The 14011-nt window shown below is 43.7% G+C and overlaps 1 protein-coding gene across 1 annotated transcript in view; it reads right to left on the reverse strand.

Moving 5' to 3' along the window:
* Positions 1–14011, reverse strand: part of MAEA (macrophage erythroblast attacher, E3 ubiquitin ligase) — a 1186461-nt gene that overhangs the window by 838764 nt on the left and 333686 nt on the right. Inside the window, exon 3 of the mRNA XM_044062323.1 lies at positions 6652–6834. Within this exon, the coding sequence (XP_043918258.1) occupies positions 6652–6834 (183 nt within the window). The remainder of the gene's footprint in view (positions 1–6651; positions 6835–14011) is intronic.

Below are 14011 nucleotides of genomic sequence, written 5' to 3' on the forward strand. Positions count from 1 at the left end.
TTTCCATGGTACTTATAGCAGAAATTAATGCAATGGCTTATCCATTTAGTTTTGAAACAGCCTTCCCCTCTGCCCCTGCAGCAAATGCTATCAGCAGTTTAGATTTTCTTCGAGATTTAGTCCTGTCCAAGTAGAATCTACATTGTCTGTGCACATCCAAGGAATGCAAAATTCGTTCCTGTGGATTGGGAAAGAATGTTGGAAAATGAATGGACTGATTAAGAGCCACGCTGGATACTACCTTGGGCATGAAGGATGGATTGGTCCTAAGTGACACCCTGTCCACATGAAAGATGATGAAAGGCTCCACTGCCATAAGGGCCTGTAATTCAGATATCCTTCCAACTGAAGTGATTGCTAAAAGGAAGGCTGTTTTCCAAGAAAGAAATTTTAAGTCTGCAGTAGCAGCTGGTTCAAAAGGAGGCAGAGTGAGTTTCTCCAATGCAAAGTTAAGGTCTCAGGCAGGGGTTGGAGCTCACCTGGGTGGTCTCAAGTTTTTTGCCCCTCTAAGGTACTGCTTGAGCAGGGGATGAGAGAAGAGGGGAGGTTCTGTGTTATAATGTGCTGAAATGGCTGAGGCGTGGATTTTAATGGAGGAAAAAGACAGGCTCTTGTGAAGGATCTCAGTTAAGTATTGCAAAATATGAGGTAAATTGGGCGCTGCTGTGCTCATCCCTTGAGACTGGTTCCAGGCACAGAATCTTTTCCATTTGTCAGCATATGATTTTCTAGTACTAGGTCTCCTTGCCTCTAAGATGACATCCATCACAGGTTTGCTGAGGGATGAAAAGGGTGAATTTAAGTGATTAGCCAGGCTGCAAGGTTCAATGTTGGAAGCTGAGGGTGCAGAAAATGGTTCTCCTGCTAGGACAGCAGGGAAGGGGTCTGAAGCAGGTGCCATGCAGTTAACTGCGACAAACTGCGCAGGAGGGGGTACCAGTGTTGGTGCGGCCAGTCTGGAGCAATCAAGATCATCCTTGGTTTGTCCTGTGACTTTTAGTAGAACTTTGGGAAGGCATAGACTGATAGGTTTTTCCAGCTGAAGGACAGAGCATCTACTTTCCAGGCTTGTTTGTAGAAATTCTTGTGCAAAACTTGTCCAACTGGTAGTTCTGGGGGGAGGCAAATAGATCCATGTCTGGGCGCCCCCATTCGCTTGTCAACATGTTGAAAATCCTTGGTTCCAGTTTCCACTCGTGTGGGTCCATGAGGTTTCTGCTTAGTCCGTCTGCCAGTGTATTTAATTTTCCTGGCAGGAATTGAGCTTGTAAGTGCACTTGGCAGCTCAAGGTTGTGTTCCACAATGCCATGGCTAGTCTGCAGAGGGGGTAGGAATGTGTACCCCCCTGCTTGTTTATGTACCACATAACAGTGTTGTCCGTCTTTATCATTAGTTATCCTGGAAGAAAGTAGTCCTTGAAGGCTGTCGGGGAATTCTGTACAGCTAACATTTCTTTTTGATGGATATGTAGGTGCATTTGACTTGGGTTCCATTTGCCCTGAATGCACTTCCCTGCCAGGTAAGCCCCCCATGCATAATCTGATGCATCTGTTAGGGTTTGGGTGGCAGGGGGTAGTGTAAATGGTAGTCCCTTGTTTTGGTGGCAGGCCTCTGCCCACCAGAGGAACTCTAGGCATAGGCAAGTATGATAGGAATCACTGTTTCCAGGCTGTGAGAATGTTGACTCCATAGGCTTTTCAGATACCACTGTAGTTTCCTCATATGCAGTCCTGCATGTGGAATTAGAAGAATGCAGGAGGCCATGAACCCCAAGGGTTGCAGTATTTGTCTTGCAGACAGCAGGGTTTTTGTGGCCACTTGTTTGAAATAGGTTACCAAATGAATTTGCTTTTCTGGAGTAAGGTAAGCCATCTGGGAAGTTGAATTCAAGCTTGCACCAAGGAATGTAAGTTGTTGACAGGGTACCAGTTGTAATTTATTTTCATTTATGGTGTACCCCAGACAAGTTAGAACCCTTTTTACAAATGCTAGATGATTTAAAAGTATGTCCTGGCTTTCTGCCTGAATTAGACAATCGTCCAGGTATGGGTATATCTGAATACTTCTTTGTCTGCAAAATGCAATAACTGGAGCCAGGCACTTTGTGAATACCCTGGGCACAGTAGACAAGCCAAAGGGCAGTGCAGAGAACTGATAATGCGTGCAGCCTGCTTTGAAGTGTAGGTATCTTCTGCAAGATTCCCTGATTGGGATGTGCAGGTATGCTTCTTTTAAATCTAGTGTTGCCAGCCAGGCATCTTTGCTTACATAGGGAGTACTTGATGAATAAATTTTGGAATCTCCAGAAAGGTGTTTAGAGTAGACAGGTCCAGGATTGGATGTTATGATTTGTCTTTTCTGGGTACCAGAAAAAGTCCTTTTCCTGTTCTGGTACCAGTTGAATAGCCCCCATGCTAAAGAGGAAAAGTACTTGTTTTTGAGCCTCTGCTCACTGATATGGGGCAGGTCTGGCCACCCATTTGGTGTTGGCAACGTGTGAAAATGAAATCTGTATCCCTGGGACACTATATTTAAAACCCATTTGTCCTGGGTTATGAGCTCTCAGTTCTTTGCATGAAGAGCAATCTTTCCCCCCAAAGGGGCGGTCAAAAGATAAGTGCTTGGTACTTTTAAAATGAAGTCATTGAGACCGTTTACCATAGGTGGGTGTCTTGTTATTTCCAGATTTGGAAGTGGAGGCCCCAACTGCTTGGTTCTGAGAGTCCCCTGGGACTGAAACCTGGGGTGTTTGCTGTGTCTGGGTTTGGCTTGAGAAGACCTGGAAGGGACTGGAAAGGAACAATTCTTAGTAGGCCAGTGCCTACTAAATCTAGGAGGTTGCACTTGTAAAAAAATATTTAACAGTTTGCATAGATTTAGCTTTATCTTCATCTTTTTAAGAACTTCTTCAGCCTTGTTGCCAAACAGGTGGTCATGAATTAAAGGAGCATCCAACAATTTAGCTTTAACATGATCAGGCAAAGATTGCTCCTTAAGCCAAGCATGCTTTCTAAGCACAGACCCGGTAACAGCAGCCCTGCAAGAGGCCTCTAAAGAATCAAAATCACATTGCAAAGTATGTTTTCTAACTTGTTCAGCAGAATGCATCAAGTCTTGTAAATCTTTATTCTCCACACAGTCAGGAATCAACATAATTTTCTGTTTAAGCAGTCCGATAACCTGTTGCTGACATTTTAACATATGAAACTGGCAGTTTAAAGCACTGATTGCCAAGGTTGCAGAAGTATAAACCTTTTTTACCCCATCTATCCAGCGCCCTGGAGTCTCGATCAGAAGGGGTAGGATTTTTAGCAGTAGAAGCCTTAATGCCCTTGGGCCCCTGAGAAATAGTCTCTGGATCTGTAATAGGATTTTTGAAAAGGAATTGTGGGACTCAGGGACCCTATAGTATCTGTCAGGTTTACTAGGAGCAGTAGGCAGGGAATCAGGGGCAAACTGAATTCCGAAAACAATCAACAATGTTTAGTACAGGAGATTTAGCCAAAGGCCTATGCTGAGGTAGAAGGAAATCCCTAAACCTCTTTTTTGAATCAGAAAATTCCTGGCTTTCCCAGTGAAAATGCTCCCTTAAAGTATGTAATGTTTCCCCAAAAGAAAAATCCTCAGGAGAGGAAGCAGAGGGAATGGAATCCTCTGCATCAGAATCCTCATAAGTAGGTATGGACAAATCCAGGTAATCAGAAGAGTCAGAAGAAATAGAATCTTGGTCAGAAAATTCATAATCAAGCTCAGCCCTAGGCCTCTTGGGGGGGGAGGGGGTGGTTGACTACCCCTGATTAGCGTTAAAAGATCTTCAGCCATTTTTATCATTTGTTTTTTAGGCATAGGGGCCTGAGCATGTGGCCTGGCCGGTTTTTTAGACATGGATCAAGATTTAGGCCTTAGCAATGAAGGAGGTATTGTTTTAATATGCAAGTCTGTAGGCCTGAATACACCCTCAGAAGCCGGTGCCTGCACAGCTGCTCTGGACCCATCCAAGGTAGAGACATCCATGGGTTCCATAGTTGAAGTATCTCGCAACATACCAGAGTTCGAATGGGTCTCAGTAGAGGCCTGCGAATCAGAAGTAGCGGGTATCAGGGGCTGCGAAAGCACCTCACTGAGTACCGGCGACTGGCTTAGGAGAAGCGTCATCGGCAGTTTTGGACCTCGGCGGCCTGTCTCTGTCTTTATCTTTGCATTTTTTCAGAATCCCTGTAGTCGGATGGCTAACCGATGACATTTTTGGATAATTAAACAGAGAACCAAAATATTTAGAGACAAAAATATACTGACGACGGATAGTGCACTGATTAAAGAAAGCACAAAACCGACAGCAAGGTAACGTCGTAGTTGGGGCCTAGGCAAGGAATAGAGTATGAATGAAAATCTTTATGAGGTATTTTCTTTCCACAAGTAATGCAATTAACTTTTACTGACATCGGTAAAGAGCAAGAAAACGTTTCCCCAATGGGGTACTTAGCTTTAAGTTGAAGACTTCGGCTCTGAAACTCGAAAACGAAAATGAAATTTTCAGGAGTCTGTCGACCGGCACTTGCGAACTGCTTCTGCTTCGGGCACCGCACGGCAAGAAAGACTGATATAATGGCGTCAGCTGCATGTTTTATACCCCTGACGACCTGACATCATGGAAGAAGGGACAGCAACCGACGCAGGACCCAAGACTGTATTAATCAGGCCAACTGAGGGCAACCTGCCAGCAGATTACCCAAATGTAATGACTGCAACAGTGAAACACGAAGAACATCATGCTTAAATACATGGCAACATATTCAAAAAGTGAATATAAGGTAGAGAACTACTGCTAGCTGGAATGGTAGGCCATTACAGGACACATGTACACACATCTACAGGCAACCTGGAGTGGCTCTATTTCACCCATGTGCATATTTTAGGGATGGGAAGAAACTGATGTAATTAGCACAAACTCAGTGGGACAAATGGAAGACATGGAAACTCCATAGGGAAGGCACTCTAGTTGGGAAATTACCCAAAAACCATGTGCTGCAAGATGACAATATTAAATGCTGCACAAATGTTCCAGCTAAGCCTATTCCACACAGTGGACAATGGCAATGGTATATTAATACATGAAGTGGCAATTTCAACCTAGTTGTAAACATCACCAAATAGTACAGTTGCTTTAAAAGGTGTGCCTCTATAATGTGGGATGATTTACAGTCTTCTACATCTTGGTAATGGCACTGTTTTCTGATAATAAAATCAGACATAGCAGCTGAAGCTCACTAAATACCAGTCCTGCTGTGTTCATCAGACAGAGAAGACTGGTGTTAAAGGATCAGGCTGCTAGCCACAATTTTCACACTGGGCCACTCAAACTGAAGGAACCAAGAAAGGAAGCAATGCACCCAAAAGAATATAACAGCAAGATCCAATTCCTTTTGCTAACACCACCCGCAAAAGGTTCATGCCACAGGATACAAGTCAGATAAGTCTACCTGTGAACAAAAAATTTAATGAGATACTGAGATACCAGAGATTTCCCCACCTCCCAAAAATTATATCCAACACAGTATGGAGCTCAAATGAACTACGTTACATCCCCAAACTCCTCTCACTACTTGAAGTTAGGAACTGCAATGTGGCTGGAAAGCGGAAAAATCTGAGAAACAGTGATCAGTTTGGCACACAGTGATTTGAACCATGCATTTGTTCATTGCTGAAAGCAGGTCAGCGGCAATTAATATCCGCATCCCCCTGCCAGTGAAACTCTGTAGATGCACAACTGGACTCAAAAGGGTTTGCTTACTCAGAACAACAGATGTAATAACATACTACTAAGAATAAAAGACATATCATATGAAGGACTATTTGGCTCAAGCCTGGAAAACCACAACTTCTATCCCTACTCAAAAATGTATACTGGTGCCTGCTCTGAAGGCCACACTGTCATCAGCCTCTGACCCAACAAAAAGAGACGTGGTCGTCCTCTTGCAGTATGCCAAGTACATTATTCATCAAGTCCGCTAACTCATTTTCCACTTTACCTTCTCAAAAGTCAGAGTTTCAGCCTTACTTTCAAGGGAAGCCATTCAAGCTTTGCAAGCTGATTCACTGTGTGTTTTAAACTGGCAGAACACAACTTTGAGCAAGTGTAATCCCACTGTTTAACAAACTTATTTTTATTTTACAGTTAGTCTGCTCTACAGATTAACTGTAGAGCAGACTAACTGTAAAATAAAAATAAGTTTGTTAAACAGTGGGATTACAGTTAGTCTGCTCTACAGATTTCTGTTCAGCCAGACCATTACCAATTTAACTTCTTTTTTCTTTTCTAGCCGTCTGCATATATGAAATTAAATTAGTTGCAGAATTGCCCTTCATACCTACACACATTCCTCGAGTGTTAACAGTTGAAAAGGCATGGGAAGAGCAATGCATTTTTCTGACAGACTTTCATTTGGTACTGAACTCAAAATAAACCAACATTAGACTACATTTGTCTTTATTAAAAACTGGTGAATCAGAATATAGGCACACTACCTGCCCCTCCAGCTAATGGTCTGCATCATCAGGTGTCCTAACACACTGCGCTTTTTAAAGTGAACATGTTTTGATGAAAGCAGCTACAGAATCAAACAATACGACTGTAATGAAGTGTTGCATACCTTTCTTTTCAGCACACTAAGTTTCTCCACAACCCCATCAAGAAGGCTTACAACAGAATCTACTGCTGGGCAGTTGTTTAAAGTTTTTTCTAGTTCAGCCACCACCATAGTTACATGACTTGTCTCTCGATCTATATTCTTCTGAGCCGCTCTGAAGCGTTTGTTCAAAGTTTCATAGGGCACCTGAAATGATAGCATTTAATGAAAAAGTTAACTTTCAAGCACATTCAGAATTAAAATGACTGACAATGAATAAAGATTTTATGTGCAGTATTTTTACCACAAAATGGAGCAGAACAAAGAAAAACTACACAGTGGTTGCAAAGCCTTAAATGAAAATGATTTTAAGTCTCATTCTGTACACAATGGCTATGAATCAGCAAATTAACAGACAAGTGATGGCATAATGCAACTCATCTTTCGAGTATCACTGTCCAGTTTGCCACTTAATGAAGCTTTTGTTACATGCCATCTGCATACATCTTTTCAAAGTGTTTAATTATGTACATGAATCAGCTATTGTTCTTTAGTCATCAGGTACACCATTCTAGGGTTTCCTGCAAGTCATCAATACACATTTCACATTAAGTTGTTTGTCTTTCGGCTTTTTCCCACAGCTGAACTCCAGTCCGCTAATGATTGGCAGTAGATTTTTACGAAACACCGAGGTGCCAACTCGACGCCCAACCTTCAACAAAGGCACGCCCATTTACACATGCATGTCTTTTGAACGCTACCCAACCGCGGGGAGAAAATGCAGACTCTACACAGAAGGTACTCCCAAGCCACTCCGAGAATTGAACGGGAGAATCTCTTGCTGTGAGGTAACAACGCTACCACCGTACCACCGCGGCATCATTAAGTATTACACATTAACTCCTTCCAGCTGCAGCTTTACAGTGTCTACAGGTAGCAAGTCACATGTTGGAAAGGAAAATGTCTTATGTTTAAATATTAAGTACAGTTTTGTACCTACCATAAATGTAGATGTCCGAGAGGAATGCATCTGCAGTCCTTACAAATGGGTTGTCCTGTCGTCAGGCAGCCCTTCGGTCGGCCGGATTCCAAAGTCTGGGTCTGGCTTCGGCTGGTGTCGCACTTCACCAGACGTCATTGCGGCAGTTCTTCGGGTATAAAGGCATCAGCCGACGCCATTTTCCTCAGTGTTTCTTGCCCCAGATGCCAGGTGCCCTCTTGGATGGCTAAATTTGGATAAATGCCAAATATTCCAAATAGTAGAGAGCAAACAAAAAATAAGCATGTATGTACATATATACAAACAAATACACCATAACAGATCCCCCCCAAGCTAGCTGCAGATTGGTAAGTACCCTAGGAGTACCTCAGAGGGGAAGGAGGGTGGGTAATCCTGACTGCAGATGCATTCCTCTCGGACATCTACATTTATGGTAGGTACAAAACTGTACTATGTCCTTCAAGGATGCATCTGCAGTCCTTACAAATGGGTAGAATATCATAGCTAGACTAGGGGAGGAGGAAATGAGAGTAGATTATGGTGTAGTTAGTATCCCTTGCAAAACAGCAGTGGCAAAGCCAGCATGGGATCTAGAGTATAGAGGTAAATTATAATGCTTGGCAAATGTATGCACGGAGGTCCAAGTAGCAGCCTCTATAATGTCCTTGGTAGCCACTCCTCGTAAGAAAGCTGTGGTAGTGGCTGTAGCCCTTGTGGAGTGAGGCCTGATGTTCTCTGGAGTTTTCTTTCCATGGTAGGAGTAACAAAATCTAATGCAATTTCCTATCCATTTGGAGATTGTCTGTTTAGAAATTGTTTTTTCTTCCTTTCCTGTTGCATATGCTACCAGAAGCTGGTCAGTTTTTCTATTGTTTTTTGTCCTGTCCAGGTAGTAGCGTAATTGTCTGTGTACATCCAAGGTATGCAAGAGCTTTTCTCCCCTGTTCTGTGGATTGGGGAAGAATGTTGGAAGGTGGATAGCCTGATTTAAAGAGACTCTGGATACCACCTTAGGCATAAATGTAGGATTTGTTCTTAAGGACACTCTATCTTGATGGAAGATCAGGAAGGGTTGTACTGCCATTAATGCCTGTAGTTCAGAGACCCTTCTTGCTGAAGTTATTGCCAGCAGGAAAGCAGTCTTCCAGGATAAGTATTGCAATTCTGATGTAGCTGCTGGTTCGAAAGGAGGTAGAGTCAGTTTTTCTAGCACAAAGTTAAAGTCCCATGCTGGCAATGGAGGTTTCCTGGGAGGTTTTACATTTTTAATTCCTCTCAGAAACTGTCTGAGCAGAGGATGCGAGAAGACAGGAGGATCCAAGCTGTATTCTGCTGAAATAGCTGATGCATGTATCTTGATGGAGGAATAGGACAGGCCTGTATGAAAAAGCTCCGCCAAGTACTCCAGGATGTTGGCTATGTTCACCAGTGTCACATCTTGGCCCTTTGCAGTACTCCAGATGAGATATCTTTTCCATTTTGCTGCATAATTCTTTCTTGTTGAAGGTCTACGAGCCTCCAGGATTATGTCTTTAACCCTTTGGGATAAATTTGGGTTAATTGCTGTTATGTAATGTTCCAGGCAGTTAGCTGCAGAGTTTTTAGGTTTGGATGCAGGATGTTGTAGTTGTTCTGTGTCAGCAGTAATGGGATCAGGGGCAGTGTCCATATTTGTTCCCGAGACATGCTCCTCAGCAGTGGATACCAATGTTGTCTTGGCCAGTCTGGGGCTATCAGAATGATCCTCGGACGTTCCTCTTTGATCTTCAGAAGCACCTTGTGCATCAAAGGAAGTGGTGGGAATGCGTATGCTGTCAGGTTTTTCCAACTGAAGGATAGAGAGTCCACCTTCCAAGCAAGTGGGTGGTAAGTCCTTGTGCAGAATTTCTTCAACTGGTGATTGAGTAGGGATGCAAACAAGTCTATTTGTGGCAATTCCCATTCTCTTGTGATGGTTTTGAAGATGTCCGGATGCAGCATCCATTCGTGGGCATCTGTTGTAGTTCTGCTTAATATGTCTGCTAGAATGTTTTCCTTCCCTGGTACATAAATCAACTGTAACTGAATGTTGTAGCTCAGAGCCACATCCCATAGGTCCAGTGCCAACCGGCATAGAGGGTATGAGTGTGTGCCTCCCTGTTTGTTGATGTACCACATAACCGTGGTGTTGTCTGTCCTTATCATCAACTGGCCTTCTTGGAGAATAGGTCTGAATGCCTGGATTGCCAATATTACTGCCATCATTTCTTTTAGATTTATGTGCAGATGCAGCTGGTCTTGAGTCCATAGGCCTTGAATGCACTTGCCCATCATGTGTGCCCCCCAACCGAGGTCTGAGGCATCTGTCGTGATGGTTTGTCTTGGTTGACCTTTGCAGAAGGGCAGTCCTGTGTTTGATTGACAGGCCCGAGCCCACCATAAGAACTCTTGCTTCAGGCATGGGATCATTGGAATTTTGTTTCTAGGCTGTGCTTGTGCTGAGACCACAAATTCTTTAGGTACCACTGTAGCTTTCTCATATGCAGCCTGGCATGAGGGACCAGTATTATGCAGGATGCCATGAAGCCTAGAGCTTGTAGCACTTTTCTTGCAGTTAGATGGCTCTGCTTTGTTAATGCCAAGAAGTAGAGAGGAAGTTGCTCTTTCTTTTCTGTGGTTAGAAATGCCATTTGTTTTGATGTGCCCAATTCTGCACCCAGAAAGGTTATTCTTTGGGATGGAATCAGTCTTGACTTTTTTGTATTGACTGTATATCCCAGGGTTTGCAGCAGGTAGATGACTCTTTGTAAGTCTCCTGTTAGTTTGTTTTTGTTGTCCGCTTGTATCAGGCAGTCGTCCAGGTAGGGACAGATTTGAATTCCCTGAAGTCTGCAATGAGCGATTACTGATGCCAGGCATTTCGTGAACACTCTGGGCACAGTAGATAAGCCAAAGGGCAATGCTGAGAATTGATAATGCTCTGATCCTGCAAGAAATCTGAGGTATCTTCTGCAAATTGGTCTTATGGGGACGTGCAGGTATGCCTCCTTGAGATCTAGAGTTACCAGCCAAGACTCCTTGCCCAGCATGGGAAGAAGCTGCTGTAGGGTCAGCATTTTGAATTTTGGAACAATGAGGAATGTGTTTAAAGCGGACAGGTCTAGAATAGGCCTCCATTTGTTTTCCTTTCTTGGTACCAGGAAGAGCCTGGAGTAAAATCCCTTCCCTTGCTCCGAAAATGGTACCTTTTCTACCGCTCTCATTCTTAATAATTGAGATATTTGTTTTAGAGCTTCTGTCCTTTGAGAAGGTGGTAGGTTTGGCATTCCTCTTTTTCCTGGTAGTGTATGGAAATGGAACCTGTAACCTTTGTCTATAGTCTGCAAAATCCATTTTTCTCTTGTAATGCAGTGCCAGTTTTTTGAAAATAATGATAGCTTTCCGCCTAAGGGTGCTTCTAGTTGTTCCCTGGTAGGTGGTGCCACCGTCAAGTCACTGTGATTGGGTTGTTGTAGTGGTGGTGGCTGTATCGGTGCCTCGTTGGTTGTTACCCTGCCACTGGCGACCCCTGTAGGCACCCCTGGATTGGTTCCTGCCTCTAGAGCGTCTATTCCTGCCTCTTTGTGTCTTAGAGGAGTCCGGAAAGGACCAATTTTTGGAGGGCCAGTTCCTGCTAAACCTTGGAGGTTGAACTTGTAAGAAATCTTTGACTGTTTGCACAGATTTTGCTTTCTCTTCCATCTTTTTTAGTACCTGCTGTGCGGGGGCACCAAATAAATTGACCTTGTCCATAGGTGCATCCAAAAGCTTAGATTTGACATGGTCTGGTAAAACCTGTTCTTTCAACCATGCATGTCTCCTGATAACTGTGCCAGTCATGGCTGATCTAAAGGAAGCCTCCAGTGCATCAAAGCCACATTTTTAAGAATGGTTACTAACTTGCTGTATGTTATGTAACATTTCTAGAATATACTTTTTATCTAAAGAATCTTCAGAGGACAGCTTTTTAAGTCAACTGGTCAAGCATAAACTCTTGATATTGAATCATATGAAATTGGCAGTTCAAAGCTCTAGCTGACAAAGTAGCAGAGGTGTAAACTTTTTTACCCCATCTCTCTAAGGACCTTGAATCCCTTTCAGAGGGCGGGGGGCTTTTAGAAGAAGTAGCTGCTACAGCTTTTGGGCCCTGGGAGATAGTCTCTGGATCTGCAAAAGAGAAGTGGTGATGAGTGTCCGGGACCCTGTAGTACCTATCGGGCTTAGCAGGGGCCGGAGGTAAAGTATCAGGAGCAGTGCAAGCATCATTAAATGCATCATCAACAACAGATAGAACTGGAGGTATAGCTAAGGGCCTATGCTGTGGCAAGTGTAGAAAGGTCCTAAGCCTTTTTCTAGAGTCTGAGAAATCTTGGCCCTGCCACTGAAATTGTTCCCTCATAGCATGCAAGGTTTCCCCAAAGGAAAATTCCTCAGGAGGGAGGCTGAAGGATGGACTCCTCAGAATCAGAGTCTTCGTAAGGCGGATAAGAAGCCTCAGGAGCGTCTGTATGATCTGAGTCAGCAGAGGAATCATCTGTGGCTACTGGCTCAGGGGCTCTGCTCTAGGCCTCTTTTCTGGGAGAGGGAGAGAGGCCCTGTCTGGATGAGGCTGGGATCCCCGAATTAAAGAAATGAGATCCTCTGCCAAAGAAAGCATATGGGAGCTGGTGCTGGGCCTGTGAGAGGGGGGCTTGGCAGGCACAGGTTTTGAAGCTTTGGCTGCTTTAGCCCTGGCAAAGGCCTTAATAGACATAGCTGGAGGAGGCCTAGCAGCTCCACGTGCAGGGGTAGAAATATCTAGGGGAATGGTGTCTGATAAATCCTGTGAAATCGCAACAGAAGGTTGGATTTCAGAAGCCGTTTCTACCAGGATAGAAGAGGCCTCGGTAGAAGGCAAGTTATCGGCTGAAGAAAGAACCGCTTGCTCGGTTTCAGCCGAAACCGAGACACTCGTGGTTTGCTTAACCGCGGTTTCAGTCGAAACCACGGACCGCGAGTGTCGGTCCTTTTCTTTGCGCTTTTTGGTTATTTGCGTAGTCGGAGGATCCGACGGCATAATGTAGGCAAAATCGGAGCCGAAAATCTGTTCAGCAAAGTCCGAGCGACATCTAAGCGTCCGTCGGTTAAAAGAAGCACAGGCTAGACAAGCTGCTACGTCGTGGTCTGGGCCTAAACAATGTATGCAATAGGAGTGGAAATCTTTATGAGGTATTTGTTTCCCACAAGATAAACAGTTATTAACTTTCTCTGACATCGGCTGAGGCAAGAAAGAGTCCCCAACGGGGTACTTAGCTTTATAGAAGTAGTATTCGGTAGTAGTAATCTCTGGATCTGACCGACCGGCACTTGCGAACAGCTTCTGCTTCGGGTGCCACGCGGCAAGAAAGACTGGGGAAAATGGCGTCGGCTGATGCCTTTATACCCGAAGAACTGCCGCAATGATGTCGGGTGAAGTGCGACACCAGCCGAAGCCAGACCCAGACTTTGGAATCCGGCCGACCGAAGGGCTGCCTGACGACAGGACAACCCATTTGTAAGGACTGCAGATGCATCCTTGAAGGACATCTGTGGAAATAAAGGTCCTGAAAGAAGTCCAAAATTAAAGGTGGGCAAGGCCCCAAAGGAACCAAAGCTAAAACTATCATCAAACTGAGAAGAGACTGTTGTAGGAAGAGGATAAAGCTCCAAAAACGGAGGTGTTTCGCAGATGTAATTCACTTTCATAAGGTTGTCAAACATGCTGGCTAGAAAGTACATACCAGTTAAACAGTATACAAATTAAAGAATTAATGCTGAAGAAAAGCATTTTGGAACATATACAAGCTATGAGGAAAGTGAGGAAAAGGAGCCATTCAGGCATATATTCACATCACCAGTGTCATGCCAAATAATAACAGTTCCCTAACAGTAACCACAGCATTAGAATACAGCTGTGACTATGGATGGGCCATTTTATTTAGTAAAGCATTTGAGATAATACCATATAAGAGGTTATTGAACAAATGATAAATACTCAGGAACTGATCCTAGGTAGCAGCATATATAAAACACTAGTTAGACAACAGGATGCAGAGGGTCACAGTACATAATGTCATCCAAAATGAAAGAATAGCTAAAAAAGACAAAAAAAATAAGATGAATAGTTACCAGTGGATCAGCAGTGGGACTGGTCCATTTCAGTTTTTTTTTTTTTTTTTTTTTTTTTTTTTTTTTTTACATACTTTATACTGCAGAAAATCTGGAAGGAAAGATCCAGCCTGCCTTTGATGATATAAAAGTTGAACGTGGTTGATATAAAAGGAGTTGTAAAAAAAGGGGCTAAATGGACACTGACAACAAAGGAAAGGACAGGCCAGCTTGTTTCAA

Source organism: Protopterus annectens, chromosome 2.part1, assembly GCF_019279795.1.
Source record: "Protopterus annectens isolate FY-2018-M chromosome 2.part1, PAN1.0, whole genome shotgun sequence".
Lineage (NCBI taxonomy): Eukaryota > Metazoa > Chordata > Ceratodontiformes > Protopteridae > Protopterus > Protopterus annectens.